This window comes from Sus scrofa, chromosome X (genome assembly GCF_054392235.1).
Source record: "Sus scrofa isolate SSC_HxYL_T2T_F1_AM1 chromosome X, Sscrofa_HxYL_maternal_Yorkshire_Landrace_v2.0, whole genome shotgun sequence".
NCBI lineage: Eukaryota > Metazoa > Chordata > Mammalia > Artiodactyla > Suidae > Sus > Sus scrofa.
The window spans coordinates 92,961,886-92,976,843 of NC_139401.1; the positions used below are offsets into that span (position 1 = coordinate 92,961,886).

Consider the following 14,958-nt stretch of genomic DNA (forward strand, 5'->3'; position numbering starts at 1 on the left):
CAAGGGTCAGGAGGCCCAGGTTCACTTGTGTCTCAGCATCTTCATCTGTCAGAGGGGATCATAATTCCAGCTGGACCAACCTTACCACCTCCTTTGAGGATCAGGCAAGACAGTACAGCAGGCTATGAAAGCTGCTGTACAAATACAGGGAACGCTGGCATTTTGATGTGTGACAGCTGTTAAACATTAACATTTTACGGGTTAGCAAACCAAGGTCTAGAGAGGTGAAATGACTTGAGGTTACAGTCAATGGCAAGGTCTGAAAATAGCAGAGGATAGTCATGCTAGGACCAGTGTTTACTCTTTTTCTGCCTTGTTTGATCAAAAGATCTGTATTCACTGATTCTTGAGTTTGTTTTATTTTTGTTTTGTGAAGCATTAGCCTGACATCAGGTCTATAGAGGAGAATAAGAAGGAAGGAAGTTAGTCTGTAGAAAGATGAACCTCAAAAGAGAAAAAGGGATTGTTTATGAAAGAATATATACAAAAACAAAACAAAACAAAAAACAAAAGAAAAAAAAGAAGAAAGAAGATATACAACCAGCCACTAAAAATGTAAGGAAAAGTTAATTATTTCTAGTAATTAAGGAAATACAAAGTAATCCTTAATATGCCATGTTCATTTACAAAATTGGCAGACATTTAAAAAAATAAGAATATTCACTGTTGGAAAGTGTGCTGGGAAACTGGCACTTTCACACATTGCTAGGGGTAGTATAAAGTGATCTAACTTTTTTCTAGGTCAATTTAGAAGTATTATTACAAGTCTGAAATTGCTTCATGCCTTTGATCCAGGAATTCTTCCTTCCAGGAAATTATCCTACAGAAAGAATCAACAAATATGCACAAGACTGTTCATTGCACTGTAACATGTTTAAATGTTAAAATAAATTGTGGTACAGCCATTCAGTGGAATAGTATACAACAATGATTACAGCTAATCATTTATTGAACAGTATACTATTGCCAGACACTGTGCTAAGCTATTTAAATACATTATTAATTTTAATCATTAGAACAAACTTCTAAGGGCAGTCATTTCCACTTTACAGTTGAGGACACTGAAGCTCAGGGAGGTTAACTTTTTCCAGGTTTCACTGCTAATAGACTGAATAGTGATTTTGACCCAGGTGTGTCTGATGCCAAAGCCCATGGCCTCAACCATAGTACTCTATCACCTGTGCGATCATTAGAAATCATGTTTTAGAGGAATAGTTAGTGATATTCTAAACTGATCATGATATAAATGGCAAATTAAAAAAAGCATGATACAAAATTGTATTTATGCATATAATTAATATATAAATAATGATGAAAATTTTATTTCCAAAGTGTATGTATATATTTTTCATAGAAGAATTATTGTAAGGATTCATATCTGTAATAATGTTTATCTCATGAGTAGGAGTATTATAGGTTATTTTTATTTTCAATTATGATTTTATGTATTTTCCAGTTTTTCTATAAAGAACACAATTCCTTGTATAGGCAACAAAAATTTTAAATGTTAATATAAAAAGAAGTGTGAAAGCAAGCCTTTCATAGCCTTCATGCTTACAACGTGCCCATAGCAATACTTCATTTTTGATCTGAGTAATTCTTTTATGGTGGTGTTGGATCAGAGGGGAGCCATCTTTGCAACCATTCTTTTGGGAAATATCTTTGGGGATGAGGAACTGTGTAGGTGTGTGATCTCTAGGGACTTTGACTGCAATAAAGTGTCCTTTGGATCATGAAATCTTCATGATCTGTAATAGTCCCCATTCCTTGGACCATGGACCCATGAGAAGGAGGGAAGGGTATTTAATGTGAGGAGTCCACAGATATTTAAATGTATAAGTGTTTTTCTCATTCTGTAAGTACTAAAAGTACAGCTACTACATAGATGTGAGTGGGTGAAGTGAGATATTTTTAAAGGGGCCCTTATACCTAATATGTTGGGAAGCACTGAAATAGAGGCTAAAAATGGTGTCTGTTTAATCAACAGCATCAGGAATCAAAGATGGTCACTTCCTGCCCATTGGGTCAAAGTCTGCCTGTCTTTGCCCAGGACTATCATCTGCAAGCATTGTCTTAGACATTTATTCTCATTATACTTGTGTACATTCACTAAACTGTAAATTAGTGTGTACATTTCTCTTTGCACTCATAGCTTTTCTAAGCTTAGCTCTTGACACTGAAAGCTGAACATGTCTCAAGAATAGCTTATTTGGGAATGCTGCCATCATCCCTCTCCCATACCCAAGTTGTATCTCCTTCTGTCTTCCTTCTCTTGCGGTTGACAACATTATCCACCCAAGCTCCTAAATTAGGAACTTTTGACTCTTTCACCTTCCTCACCCTTCACATCCAAGTGATCACCAAGCCTAGTGTATTTTACCTCTTCAATGTATATCAAAGCCATGTTCTTTGCTCCATCCTCACTGCAACTTCCTGTCTATTATGACAGCTTCTGTCGTTTATGGGTTCTTCCCCTGGGAGAATCACTCCACGAGGTAGCCAGAGGGATCTTTATAAAATGCAAATCTGGTCGTGTCACGCTTCTGCTTAAAATCTTCAGTACCTCCTTACTGTCTACAAGATAAAGCCTAGAATCCTCTGCTTATAATTCAAGGCATGACCCAATCTGGCCACAGCCTCATCTGCATCTCCCCACAAGGCACCTTCCGTGTACTCTGGACACACCATACATTTTATTTTTGTGCTATTTGGAATGTTCTTTTTTTGGTTTTTATTTTCTGTCTAATGACAATCTAATTTCTCTTTCATGACTCAACTCAGGAATATTTCCTTTGGCATTCCTGCTGAGGTGCAATGGGTATTGACAGCATCTCTGGAGTGCTGGGATACAGGTTCGATCCCAGGCCCGGCACAGTGGGTTAAGAATCTGGCATTGTGTGGCATTGGTCACAACTGTGGCTCAGATGTGATCCCTGGCCCAGGAACTCCATATGCTGCAGGGTGGCAAAAAAAAAAAAAAAATGTTTCCTTTAGGGAGACTTTTCCTGACATGACCAGGTGGAACTCACCTCATTCATCCCTTCACTCCATCCCATAAATACTCCTGCTATTAATGCAGGTAAGACTTCATGGCTTGATTTTCTCCATGTTTGTTCTCTTTGTATGTGAATTCTTCAGATAGGCACCATGTCTTTTCATCTCTGTGCCTCCTAAACTCCGGCCACACTACACTTAATGTTCTCTTAATGTGCTGGGCTTTTTGGTGACATCTGCCTTTGCACAAGTGGGTCCCTCTGCTGGGAGTACATTTCTCCCTTTCTCCCTTTCTCTGCACAGGCAAACATTTCCTCGCTCTTCAAGACTCAACTCAAATGCAGTCTCTCTGAAATCTTTGCATGTTCTCAGAGTTAGTGGTTTCCCTCTCTGTGCTCCCCTAGCTTTCTGGCCAATCCTCAATTATAGCATTTGCCACAGTGTTTTATTGTCATTATCAGCTTACATGACTGCCCTCCTCTACCTCTTACACCCCATCCCCAGGCTGTGAGATCTCAGACCACATATCATTTTTGTGTCTCCAGCACAAAGCACAATAGAAAGACAATAAACGCTTCATTGATCAATAATTAAATCAGGTTTTGATGGTACATGGTGGCCTGGGAAATACTATTGGGTAGGTCAATAAGCTTTGAATACTTATTTTCATAACCAGTCAAGGCACCTCTGGGGAAGTGCTGGATTCACAGGCCTTTTCTAGATTGTGACTCTAGACCTCTCCTTGTCACTCTTCCAGGTGCTTATGCTCAACAGTTGGTGCATTGCCTGTCCTTGCCCCCTCATGAGCCTTGGTTCTGATGCAACCTCTGGTCATGCAGGGATGCCCTTCCACCTTCCCACGATGTCATGAATGGCGAGTAGTGGACCACTTCCATCATAGCAGCAGCCTCCGAAGCACCTGCCCCCAGCCTCAGGTAAGTGGACAAGAGCAAAAGAAAGACCCGTGGAGACAGGGTGGACACAGGATCTGTGGGTGTTCTTGCGGGTATATTCATGATTCCTAAGGCTCAGAGATACTCTCCATAGACATGAAACTCTTTGGATAGCACGGAGCCTCCTCCTGGCCCATCCCTGTAAGTCAAGAGGCCTTTCATGGGAGGCATGGGCCAAGAAAGTGTGGCGGGCTGGGCAAACCAAAGGGCCCACAATAACTGAGGGGGTTGGTTTCATATCAGCCTCCTAAGGGAGGTACCAGAGGAGTGTAATCCTTCAGGGCATGGCCTAGGACAATCAGGACTTTCCTTTGTCTTGGCTTCTCTGTGGCCTCATATTCTGCACCTGCAAAATATTCTCTCTCCTTCCATTGGTTTTTCCTCCTAAGTCCCTAGTCTTACTTGCAGCTCCAGGGTTAGCCCCACTAAGAATTGTCTGAGCTTCATAGCTGCCTTACCCCTCTCTCTCCTCCTCCAGGAGTGGAGCAATGGGACTGTGTGCACCTGTCTGCGAATGTTGTGGAAGATGCATAAGAGGCAGTAATCTCTAGAGGGCGGCATCCTTTCCCGACAGTGAGGAAGGACCAAGGGAAAGTTGACAAGACAAAGGGAGAAGTATAACCATACTTTGGCTTGCCCTACAATGCTTTTGGGTCCACAGGCCATGGGAGTGTGTGCAAGTACTATGTTCTTAGTATTGCACAAATAAGCTGTGGTGCTAAGTCACTCCCAGGGGTGCACACAGCAGCTGAATATACAGAGAGGAAGAAGGGAGAGACAAAAGTGGCAGGAATGGAAGTGCTGGGGAGCCCATTGAGGGAGAATAATGAAGGGAAGTGAAAGTCCAAAGAGGCATAAAATCTAGGCCCTCCTGAGCTGTTTTCGCACATCTAGCCAGAGAGAATTTGCCACTTGTCACATAGTCTCAAAGCCACTGTCAACTTAGAGTTCTGTGCACCTACCCCTTTATAGTGTGGAAAGATTGAGAAGCATGGATCCTTCCAGAAGGCTTGCCTTGCTCATTGCACAATGCCTCCAAGCTTCACCACTTAGGCAGGGGGATCTGAGGGCTTCATTTTGTGACCAAGAATGGTGAGACCAACCCCTCTTCTCGGTCACCGTCTACTTTCTTCCCTTCCTTCTCTATGGCCTTGGTTTTGTCTTAAAGTTTCAAGAGATGAGGAGAGAGCCCTATGGGGAGCCAGTGGTGAGAAGCAAATTTCTTGGCCACAAAAGCCAGAAGTAGAAGGCCATTGATAGGCAAAGAAAAGAATGATTATCTGTTATTTGCCTGTTGTCTCCCTAGCTCTGCTAAAGGGGGTTTGTGAGTATTAGGGGGAACTCTGAGGGGACAACGGGGTGGTGGCACATAGCAAGGGAGCCAAGTGGGGGTTAGGAAACCAAGAAGAAGGCTGGAGGGAATGAAAGGCTGACATGGGTGGAACCCAGCTTATTGTGGGTGCTTCCCTCAGAACCAGAACAACTTGGTTGAAGCTGGATCACAAGAGGCCGTTTCTTTCTTTCTTTCTTTTTTTTTTTTTTTTTTTTGTCTTTTGTCTTTTTTTGTCTTTTGTTGTTTGTTGTTGTTGTTGTTGCTATTTGTTGGGCCGCTCCCGCGGCATATGGAGGTTCCCAGGCTAGGGGTTGAATCGGAGCTGTAGCCACCGGCCTACGCCAGAGCCACAGCAACGCGGGATCCGAGCCGCGTCTGCAACCTACACCACAGCTCACGGCAACGCCGGATCGTTAACCCACTGAGCAAGGGCAGGGACCGATCCTGCAACCTCATGGTTCCTAGTCGGATTCGTTAACCACTGCGCCACGACGGGAACTCCAAGAGGCCGTTTCTAACTCTGGGGCATTCCCAGTCCGGTGGACGCTGTGAGACCGGCTTGAGTTCAGTTATCCCAGCATGAGCCAAGCTGTGACCTGGAGCTAGAGCCACTCCCTGCTCTTGGCTTGCCATCCCCTGCCATCCCCCATCCACTCCGGATGGCTCTATCCCGGATGGCTCCACCCCAGACCCCCCAGAAAGGGTCAGGCAGCTGCTCTAACTATTCCTGTAGGTGGGCCTCAGCATGGAAACAATGTGGAACTGTGGAGAGCCCAGAAGACTCTGTGGGAGATAAATGAGGATGGGAACAGAACCCTTTTTGGTCAAAACGAAGTGTTTTCCCTCATTGCTAAGGGGTGAGGGCCCAGCTAGGGAATGTTAACCTTTCCCCAGGCAAGTCGGCTGGAATAGGAGAAGCGTGGCCACCTCCAGAAAGGGCCCTGCCCCTCAGCCAGCAGCCTGGGACTGCAAAGGGCTCAGGGGGCTCCCTGGCACTGGATCCCTGCATGGAGCTGGCTAGGTACCATCTTGCCCTCTCCTCCCCCTACAGAAGTCCGGGGTGGGGGAGGGGAAGCCCACAGACCGTCCATCTCCCCCTGGGCTTAGAGTACAGGTCTGTGAGGACAAGACTGTCCTGCCTTTCCTTGCAAAGGCACTCCCTCATTTTCACTGCAGGCTTGGATCTGTCTTCTACTGCTCACCATACCAACCCTGGCATCCCACAGCTCTGTCCCCAGGTGTGCCTCTGAGGATGCTTACTTAGTCAAGGATAGGGCTTATCTCCCAGCTCATTGCCCTGCCAGGCCTTGGGAAAATAGCTTACCAGGGCTTGTCACCAAAGTGGTCTGACCCTTTCCTCCACCTCAGGGGAGGGGTGGGCTTGGAGGCAGAGTGAGTCCTTTGTTGTCTTCCAGGGAAAGGGACCATAAATCAACAACAGCTCTCCTCTGCGTGCCCACCTCCTCAGCACCATGGAATGCCCGGTCCCACTCCCGCCATCCTTGCCAGCCTGGGAGGGCCCTCCTGGCCCCGGTGTGGCGGGCCCAGTTGGGAGCGAGCCGGAATTCCCCAGGGACAAAGCCCTGATTCACCATCCTGAGCCCTGACATAGCCGCCCCCTCTGGATTCCTGGAGGGTCAGTAAACAAACAGGGTGACAGATCCCGCCTCCTGGCCTGGCTCAGCCTTGTCCGCCCTCCCTGGGAGAGCCTGTCAGGACTCTGCCTGTGGCCATCCAGGCACAGGGTCTGGATTCCTGTGGAGGGATCATCATGGGGCTGCCCGATCCTGCAACCGGGTTCCCAGGCAGCACAGGTAGGATCAGCTCCTGGGGATGCAGGGCAACTGACCTCATCAGAACTTTGCCCCAGAGCCTGGCTGCTCCCTCACTTCCCTTTTGGTGTGTGGCTGTGAGCTGTGGTTTTAATGGGATGATCGGTTTCCTGATTTGCCTGGAGAGTCTTTTTCTTTTTTTTTTCTTTTTTGTCTTTTTATGGAGGTTCCAAGGCTAGGGGTCTAATCGGAGCTGTTGCTGCTGGCCTACGCCACAGCCACAGTCACGCAGGGTCTGAACTGCATCTGAGACCTACACCACAGCTCACGGCAATGCCAGATCCTTAACCCACTGAGCAAGGCCAGGGATCGAACCTGCAACCTCATGATTCCTAGTTGGATTCGTTTCCATTGTGCCACGATGGGAACTCCCTCCTGGAGAGTCTTGTGTGGGGAGAAAGTACGGTTTGGGGGGAAGGAGAGACTAGAAGAGGCTGAGCCACCAACAGGACCGTGTTCTTTCCAGAAGGCAAGCAAGTAGACAGACAGGCAGGCAGGTGGGTGGGTTTTCTCAGGCTGAGATTTCCTCCCTCCACAATCCCCTGCCTTCCACCCCCTCCTGCCCCTGGCTGGGCAGGTCTGGCATGGCGCTGGAGGTAACTAACTTCTGAAGGACTATTTGGCACAGCCCTCATTCTCCTAAACCCCAGGAGATCCTACAGGGTGAGGAGGTGATGGGCTCTGAGCTTGAGAGACCAAGGCAAGATTTTGATGTGGTCTGTGGCTAGTCCTCTTCTCTGTTGACTCTAGTCAGAGCCTTTGGGAGATTGGGATCCAAAATGGTGCTTTAGCCCTTTCTCAACTCGTGGAAGATGAACAGAGCTCTTTAGGACCATTTCCAGCCTTCCTGATGGTGGCGGGAAATGTGAGTGGGAGGAGAGGGAGAGGGAGCACCAAGGCCTAGATTCATGTCAGAAGTAGGACTTATACTACTTGTGGTTTTAGGTGGTCTCTCTCTCCTCTCTATCTCTCTCTCTCTCTTCCTCTTTCTCCGGAACTTTGTGGAGCAGCCCTTTAGCTTTCTTTTTTGGAATACTGGGTACACTGTGGAACACTGGAGTATGAGCCTATGGCTCACCTTGAATGCCATGGTTGCCAGTCTTTGTGCAATTCTGAGCAGCTCTTACTTAACACAAGTGCTTCCAGAATCCTGCTTGGGCTGTAGTCCTGGCAGAATTTACAATCATGAGTGATCATGATAGGAGTCAGCAGTTAAAAGTGACCGGCCTGCGAGTTCCCATGTGGCTCAGGGGTTAACGAACCCAGCTAGGATCCATGAGGATGCAGGTTTGATCCCTGGCCTTGCTCAGTGGGTTAAGGATCCAGCATTTCCATGAGCTGTGGTGTAGGTCAAAGACACGGCTTGGATCTGGCATTGCTGTGGCTGTGGTGTAGGCCAGCAGCTGAAGCTCCAATTTGACCCCTAGCCTGGGAACTTCCATATGCCGCAGGTGCAGTCCTAAAATAGCAAAAAAAAAAAAAAAAAAAGGAGTTCCCGTCATGGCGCAGTGGTTAACGAATCCGACTAGGAACCATGAGGTTGCGGGTTCGGTCCCTGCCCTTGCTCAGTGGGTTAACGATCCGGCGTTGCCGTGAGCTGTGGTGTAGGTTGCAGACGCGGCTCGGATCCTGTGTTGCTGTGCCTCTGGCGTAGGCCGGTGGCTACAGCTCCGATTCAACCCCTAGCCTGGGAACCTCCATATGCCGCGGGAGAGGCCCAAGAAATAGCAACAACAAAAAGACAAAAAGACAAAAGACAAAAAAAAAAAAAAAGTGACCGGCCTTTACCAAGGGAGGACCTTGCCATGAACAGAGCCACAGAGCCTTCATTTATCTCACCGCTACCCCCCCACACACCCCCAAAAACAACCCAGGGCCAGCCCTTCTCTCTCCCTGTTTACACTTAGTCCATTCTTGGCCTGGTGCAGACCAGGGTGTGGAACACTCCAGGGATTACAGAGGTGTCTGTGTTTCTGTCCAGGTTAGAGTTGCTGCCGCCACCCCTGCACCTTCTCACCATGGTGCTGGGGTGCCCCACCTAAGCCCAAAGCTATTCAACGGGTCTGTTGGTGCCGCTGGACCCCTGGAACCACCAGCCATGAATCTGTGTTGGAATGAAATCAAAAAGAAGTCTCACAACCTCCGGTAAGACCTGGCCCCTCAAACCAGGGGCTTGAGGGAGTTGGCTGGGATGGTGTCAGGCTCATCCTCCTCCTCTCAGCATGTGGGTCCCCTTCTTATCAGCCTCACCCTCCATTTCTCATCCATTTCCTTCTCTGGCACTGGGGGAAGAACCCTGGGTTAGAAGTCAGGAAACTTGGATTTGAGCCTCAGTCTTAAGTACTTGTGTCACCTTGGAGAATTGGTTTGAGTAATCTCTGAATTTTAGCTTCCATTTGTTTGGATTTTTTGTTTTGTTTTGTGGGGGAAAAAATGACTAGAGGAATCACACTTGTCTGAACTATCTCCCAGTGTTGTTGTGACGATTCAGTTGAGATTGAAAATGTTTTCTGAACTTAAAAGCACTGATGGGAGTTCTCATCATGGCTCAGCAGAAACGAATCTGACTAGCATCCATGAGGACATGGGTTTGATCCCCAGCCTCGCTCAGTGGGTTAAGGATCCAGTGTGGCCATGAGCTGTGGTGTACGTCGCAGACGTGGCTCAGATCCCACATTGCTGTGGCTCTGGCATAGGCTGGCAGCTGTAGCTCCAATTCAACCCCTAGCCTGGAACCTCCATATGCTGCATGTGCAGCCCTAAAAAGACAAAAAAAAAAAAAAGCGCTGAGGTATAAATGGTCGATTTAATTACTGTCTCCCCGTCTTCTTCTCATAACTGTCCTCCATCTCGGGAGATCGCCTCTGCTGTCTATCCCATCTTTTCATCCCTCTGCTCCCACCCATTGCTTATCATCCACCCACACCTCCCCAAACTAAGGTAAGAGCTTGAGGGTAATTTCTATATCAGTTGTTCATCTTTCCTCCACCCTTCTCTATAGCACCCTACCTACACACACACACACACACACACACACACACACACACACACACACACACAGGGCTTTCTTCTCCACTTCCTGTCATCAAAGACTAAACTCCTGGCTTCCAATAGGCTCTGACAGGGATGAGACATTGTGGACGAGTTGAAAGAATGCAGGCTCTGGAATCAGGCAAACCCGAGTTCAAATCATACACTTAACTGTGTCACCTTGGGCAAATTCCTTAACCTCTCTGGGCAATAGCAGTGCCTACCTCACCAGGCTGCTCTGAGAATTAATGGAAGCAAAAGTGTAGTTAGACCGCTTGGTCCAGGTGGTAGGGAGGCAATGGTCAGTTACCTGTTGGCTAAGGGGATGGCTTCACACAGCCTGGGCTGGCTTCTGGCTTCCTAACACTTGGACCTCAGCTCATGGCTCATTTGTAGGGGAAGGCAGACTGAGATGATTATGCGGTACACGTTTTTCTGTATGTCAAACTTCTAGCTTATGTTCCCATCATCCTTTGGGACCCCTGGGCTGCTTATATTTGTATGCAACCTCACACACATGTGTGCCCACACTCAGCCACCTGACGTGCCCTTTACACCTACTGCATCTGCCCTCTGCTCAGAGGGCAGACTCTGAGAAGCCTCTGTGGATGAGCAGTTTGGCATGACTTGAGTTCCTCCAGGACAGGAGGGCAACCAGACAGCTGTCACCTCTAATGCCTTTGCTTAGTTCAGTTTGCTCCCTTTCCCAGCCTGATGTTGGGCATGCAACTGGATTAGCTGATGTCCGCCAAGTTTTTTAGTACCATGCTCCTTGCTGAGGTGCCTGAGGAGCCTCTGTGGTTGGGCCAGAGGGAGGGCTCCAGGGATTCTCCCGCTTCCACCAGAGCAGCATCTATTTCATCTGCTTATGGATTAAGTTTCCACCTACATATTTGTTGGGGGAAGAAAGTTTTGCCACCTTAATAAAAGGATTGAAAATCACTGTCTTACCATTGTGTGCAGTGCCCGCCTAGAGGCCTTCTCAGACCACAGTGGAAAGCTTCAGATTCCTCTCCAAGAGATTATTGACTGGCTCAGCCAAAAGGATGAAGAACTGTCAGCTCAGCTGCCTCTACAAGGGGATGTGATCCTGGTGCAACAGGAGAAGGAGACACACGCGGTAGGTTTGAGTTATGGAGGAAGCTGTGGTGTGTAGCCTCTCCATTGGGAAAAGGTTTTTTTTTTTTTTTTTGTCTTTTTAGGGCCACACCTATGGCATATGGAAGTTCCCGGGCCAGAGGTCAAATTGGAGCTGCAAGCTGCTAGCCTGTGCCACAGCCACAGCAATGCCAGATCCAAGTCACGTCTGCAACCTAAAACGCAGCTCATGGCAACGCTGGATCCTTAACCCACTAAGTGGGGCCAGGGATCGTACCTGCATCCTCATGGATACTAGTTGGGTTCATTACCGCTAAGCCACAAGGGAAACTCCAGGAAGGGTGTTCTTGTGCAACACCCCAACAGACAGATACCCAATCTCTGCTTAGACAAATAAAGTCACAGGAACCCATATGCAACCCTGCTGGTCTGGGGGTAGTACTCCAGAGAACAAATCAAATCTTTACCCTCTCTTCTTTCCATCAAATATTGGCCTCCCTTAAAATCTTACCCTGATTTTTAATGGGGACATGGGAAAATGAACATAATGTAATATTGAATGAAAAAAACACAGGATATAAGACTATATACAGGTGGATCTCATTTGAATAAAATCAGTATAGATGTGTGCATGTATACACACATCTACAAACATAAGAACTATATCAAAATCTTCACAATGGTTAACTCCGAGTGATAAAATTAGAGTTCTTTTTCATTTTCGTCTTCAGAGTTTTCTAAAATGTCTAAGACTTCTGTGACATATATTATGCCTATAATCAGCAAAAGACAACAGATGTTTCTTAAAATGAATACACAATGCACTAGAAGAAGTGATATTTAGGCGATGTGACACTGGAATGCTGGTAGAGTTCTGTTTCTTCATCTCAGTACTGGTTGCAGACATGGAATCACTTTATGGAAATTCGTCAAATGTAACATTTGATTTGGGTACTATTCTTGGTGTCTATTTCAACAAAAATGCAATTAAAATTTCCATATAAATCTTGCCCATACTGGTTTTGATTTCTCTAAGCCCCTTACAGAGGATTTTCTGATCGTCCAGAGAACCAAGATTCCTAGCCCCAAATCCTTGCATTTTTCTTTACCTCATGGCACAGACAGACCCACTTCAGAATAAATAGACTTTCCAGTGTCAGAAGGTTACCCTTCTGCCTATAGAGAGGACTGCTCTTCTTTTAGTTTGAATGCCCAAAGGTACAGAATCATGCTAAAGATCAATTTGCACTTAGGAGAAGAAAGGTTGTCAATTGCAGGATGGAATTGAAAGACTCTACTTCCCTATTGACCATGCTGCTAAACTTCACAGGCCTTTATGGAAGATGTCAAGTCTCGGGGCCCCTACATCTACTCTGTGCTGGAGTCAGCTCAAGCCTTCCTGTCCCAGCACCCATTTGAAGAATTGGAGGAGCCTCGTTCTGAGAGCAAAGGTTGGTGGTCTTCCTCTCTTTTATCTTCTTCTCAAGCTATGAGCCGTTCAGCACTTCCTGCCCTCTCCAGACTCAATTTATCGGCCGTTATCTAGGAGGATAATTTTCTCCTAGGAGTTCAAAGTTGGAAGGGTGCCAGATTCACACGATAAGAAAAAGCAAAGAGAACAGAGCCTGGAGCAGGGGAGATGAATGTGTGCCCCAAAGCTGGATGTGGCTCTCTGGATCATCATGTGTGACCATCTAATGAGTCATGAAAAAGCAAAACAAATGAATGAAAAACTCGAAAGACTCAAATGCATTAATATGACTCAGTAAATAAAAAGTAGTAGTATGTTCTTAAAAAATATATTGCTTTGGGGGTTCTCATTGTGGCTCAGCAAAAGCGAACCTGACCAGTATCCATGAGGATGCAGATTCAATCCCTGGCTCCACTCAGTGGGTTAAGGATCCAGTATTGCTGTGAGCTGTGGTGTAGGTTGTAGTCGAGGCTCAGATATGGCGTTGCTGTGGCTGTGGTGCAGGCTGGCAGCTGCAGCTCTGATTCAACCCCTAGACTGGGAACTTTCCTGTGCTGTGGATATGGCCCTAAAAATCAAAAACAAAAACAAGGCCAACATACTGCTTTGTTCCAACGTAGAGAGGCAGGTGACACTGCTGTAATCAACAAGCAAATAAACAACTTTTTAAAAAATCTAAAAACTTAGGTGATGACATTTGAGAATAAAGTTGATTGTGGCTCTTTGATACTCACTCTGGTGACTTCTGGCCCCCATACCTTGATAGCTCGGATCACTGTAGATCTAGGTTTAAATAAGGCAGCAGGGTGGGATTCATGGTGCTTAGGTCTGAGTGGTGGCCCAGGAAGCCCTCCTCTCCAGAAAGAGGCTTCAACCCTCTGAGATTGGCCAAGAATATCTTGAAAGGACCCTTCCTTAATGGAGCCCTTTCTCAATGCTGTTGACCCTCTCAAGTTTACCTAATACTCAATTTACTATCCAGTGGGCCTCATAGAAAAGCTCAAAAGAGCAGAACAATTATCTACTGCTGAAGGGAGGCCTAAAGGAGGAAGAGGAAACCTACAACTTAGGAACTTTGGTGGAAAAGCTGGACAAGTCACCCTAACCCCTCTTGTACTAGGTCTTCATAACATGCCTTCCTTCTTTGGAAAGAAGTGAGCAGCATATGCCAAGGCAAAATTGCATTCCAGTATCATGTGAATCAGACTCTGGATGATTTGCCTCACTATACTTCTTAAAATATTTTAAAATATTTCACTCTTTACTTTGCCCATTTTTTAAGAATATGAGAAAATCTCCATGCTATAATAAGTGGAAAACACCACTATGGTCTTTTTTTTTTTTTAGGGCTGAACACATGGCATATGGAAGTTTCCAGGCTAGGGGCAGGATCAGAGCTACAGCTTCTGGCCTACACCACAGTCACAGCAACACAGGATCCGAGCTGCCTTTGTGACCTACACCACGGCTCACGGCAACGCCAGATCCTTAACCCACTGAGCAAGACCAGGGAATGAACCTGCAACCTCATGGTTATTAGTCAGATTCGTTTCTGCTGTGCCACAATGGGAGCTCCACCAATATGGTCTCTTGATTGTGGTGGTGGATCCATGAACTTGCACATGTGATATAATCACATAGAACAAAATACACACACACACACACACACACACACACACACACACACACACACACACAGACTTTACAAAGGGCTGTCTGTCTCTGTATTTCTGCTGCCCCTCTGTGTTTGGCTTGACCTGACCTTCTGCCTGCCCTTGCAGATACCTCTCCAAGACAGCGGATCCAGAATCTTAGCCGCTTTGTGTGGAAGCAGGCAACCGTGGCCAGTGAACTATGGGAGAAGCTAACAGCCCGCTGTGTGGACCAGCACCGCCATATTGAACGCACTCTGGAGCAGCTGTTGGAGATCCAAGGGGCAATGGAGGAATTAAGCACAACACTGACCCAGGCTGAGGGTGTCCGAGCCACATGGGAGCCAATTGGGGATCTCTTCATTGATTCACTCCCTGAGCACATCCAGGCTCTTAAGGTATACGGGCCCCTCCCCTGGTTACAGTGCACCCCCAGACCAGATCCTCCGCCCAGACCCTGACAGTGTTCTTGCTGCTGAGACCCAATAGTTGGCTTGGACTTCAACAGAGTCTCTCCCAGTTTCTGTGCTGGATTTGGGGGCTAGTTTAGCTGAAGTTTCCTCTGTTCTTCTGTCTTCTGTTTCTCTGGTGTTTT

The 14,958-nt window shown here is 46.8% G+C and overlaps 1 protein-coding gene across 12 annotated transcripts in view; it reads left to right on the forward strand.

Moving 5' to 3' along the window:
• The window catches only part of DRP2 (dystrophin related protein 2), a 53,703-nt gene that overhangs the window by 11,377 nt on the left and 27,368 nt on the right, over positions 1-14,958 (forward strand). For 6 of the 12 annotated variants that reach the window (XM_013986299.3, XM_085007292.1, XM_085007294.1 and 3 more), the window contains exons 2-6: positions 3,752-3,929; positions 9,094-9,257; positions 11,106-11,262; positions 12,571-12,691; positions 14,493-14,761. In XM_013986299.3, the coding sequence (XP_013841753.2) occupies positions 3,813-3,929; positions 9,094-9,257; positions 11,106-11,262; positions 12,571-12,691; positions 14,493-14,761 (828 nt within the window). In that variant the 5' untranslated portion in view covers positions 3,752-3,812. Of the gene's footprint in view, positions 1-3,751; positions 3,930-4,429; positions 4,563-6,967; positions 7,095-9,093; positions 9,258-11,105; positions 11,263-12,570; positions 12,692-14,492; positions 14,762-14,958 lie in introns of those variants that run through there. The other 6 variants (XM_085007295.1, XM_085007297.1, XM_085007298.1 and 3 more) reach the window with 4 other exon arrangements.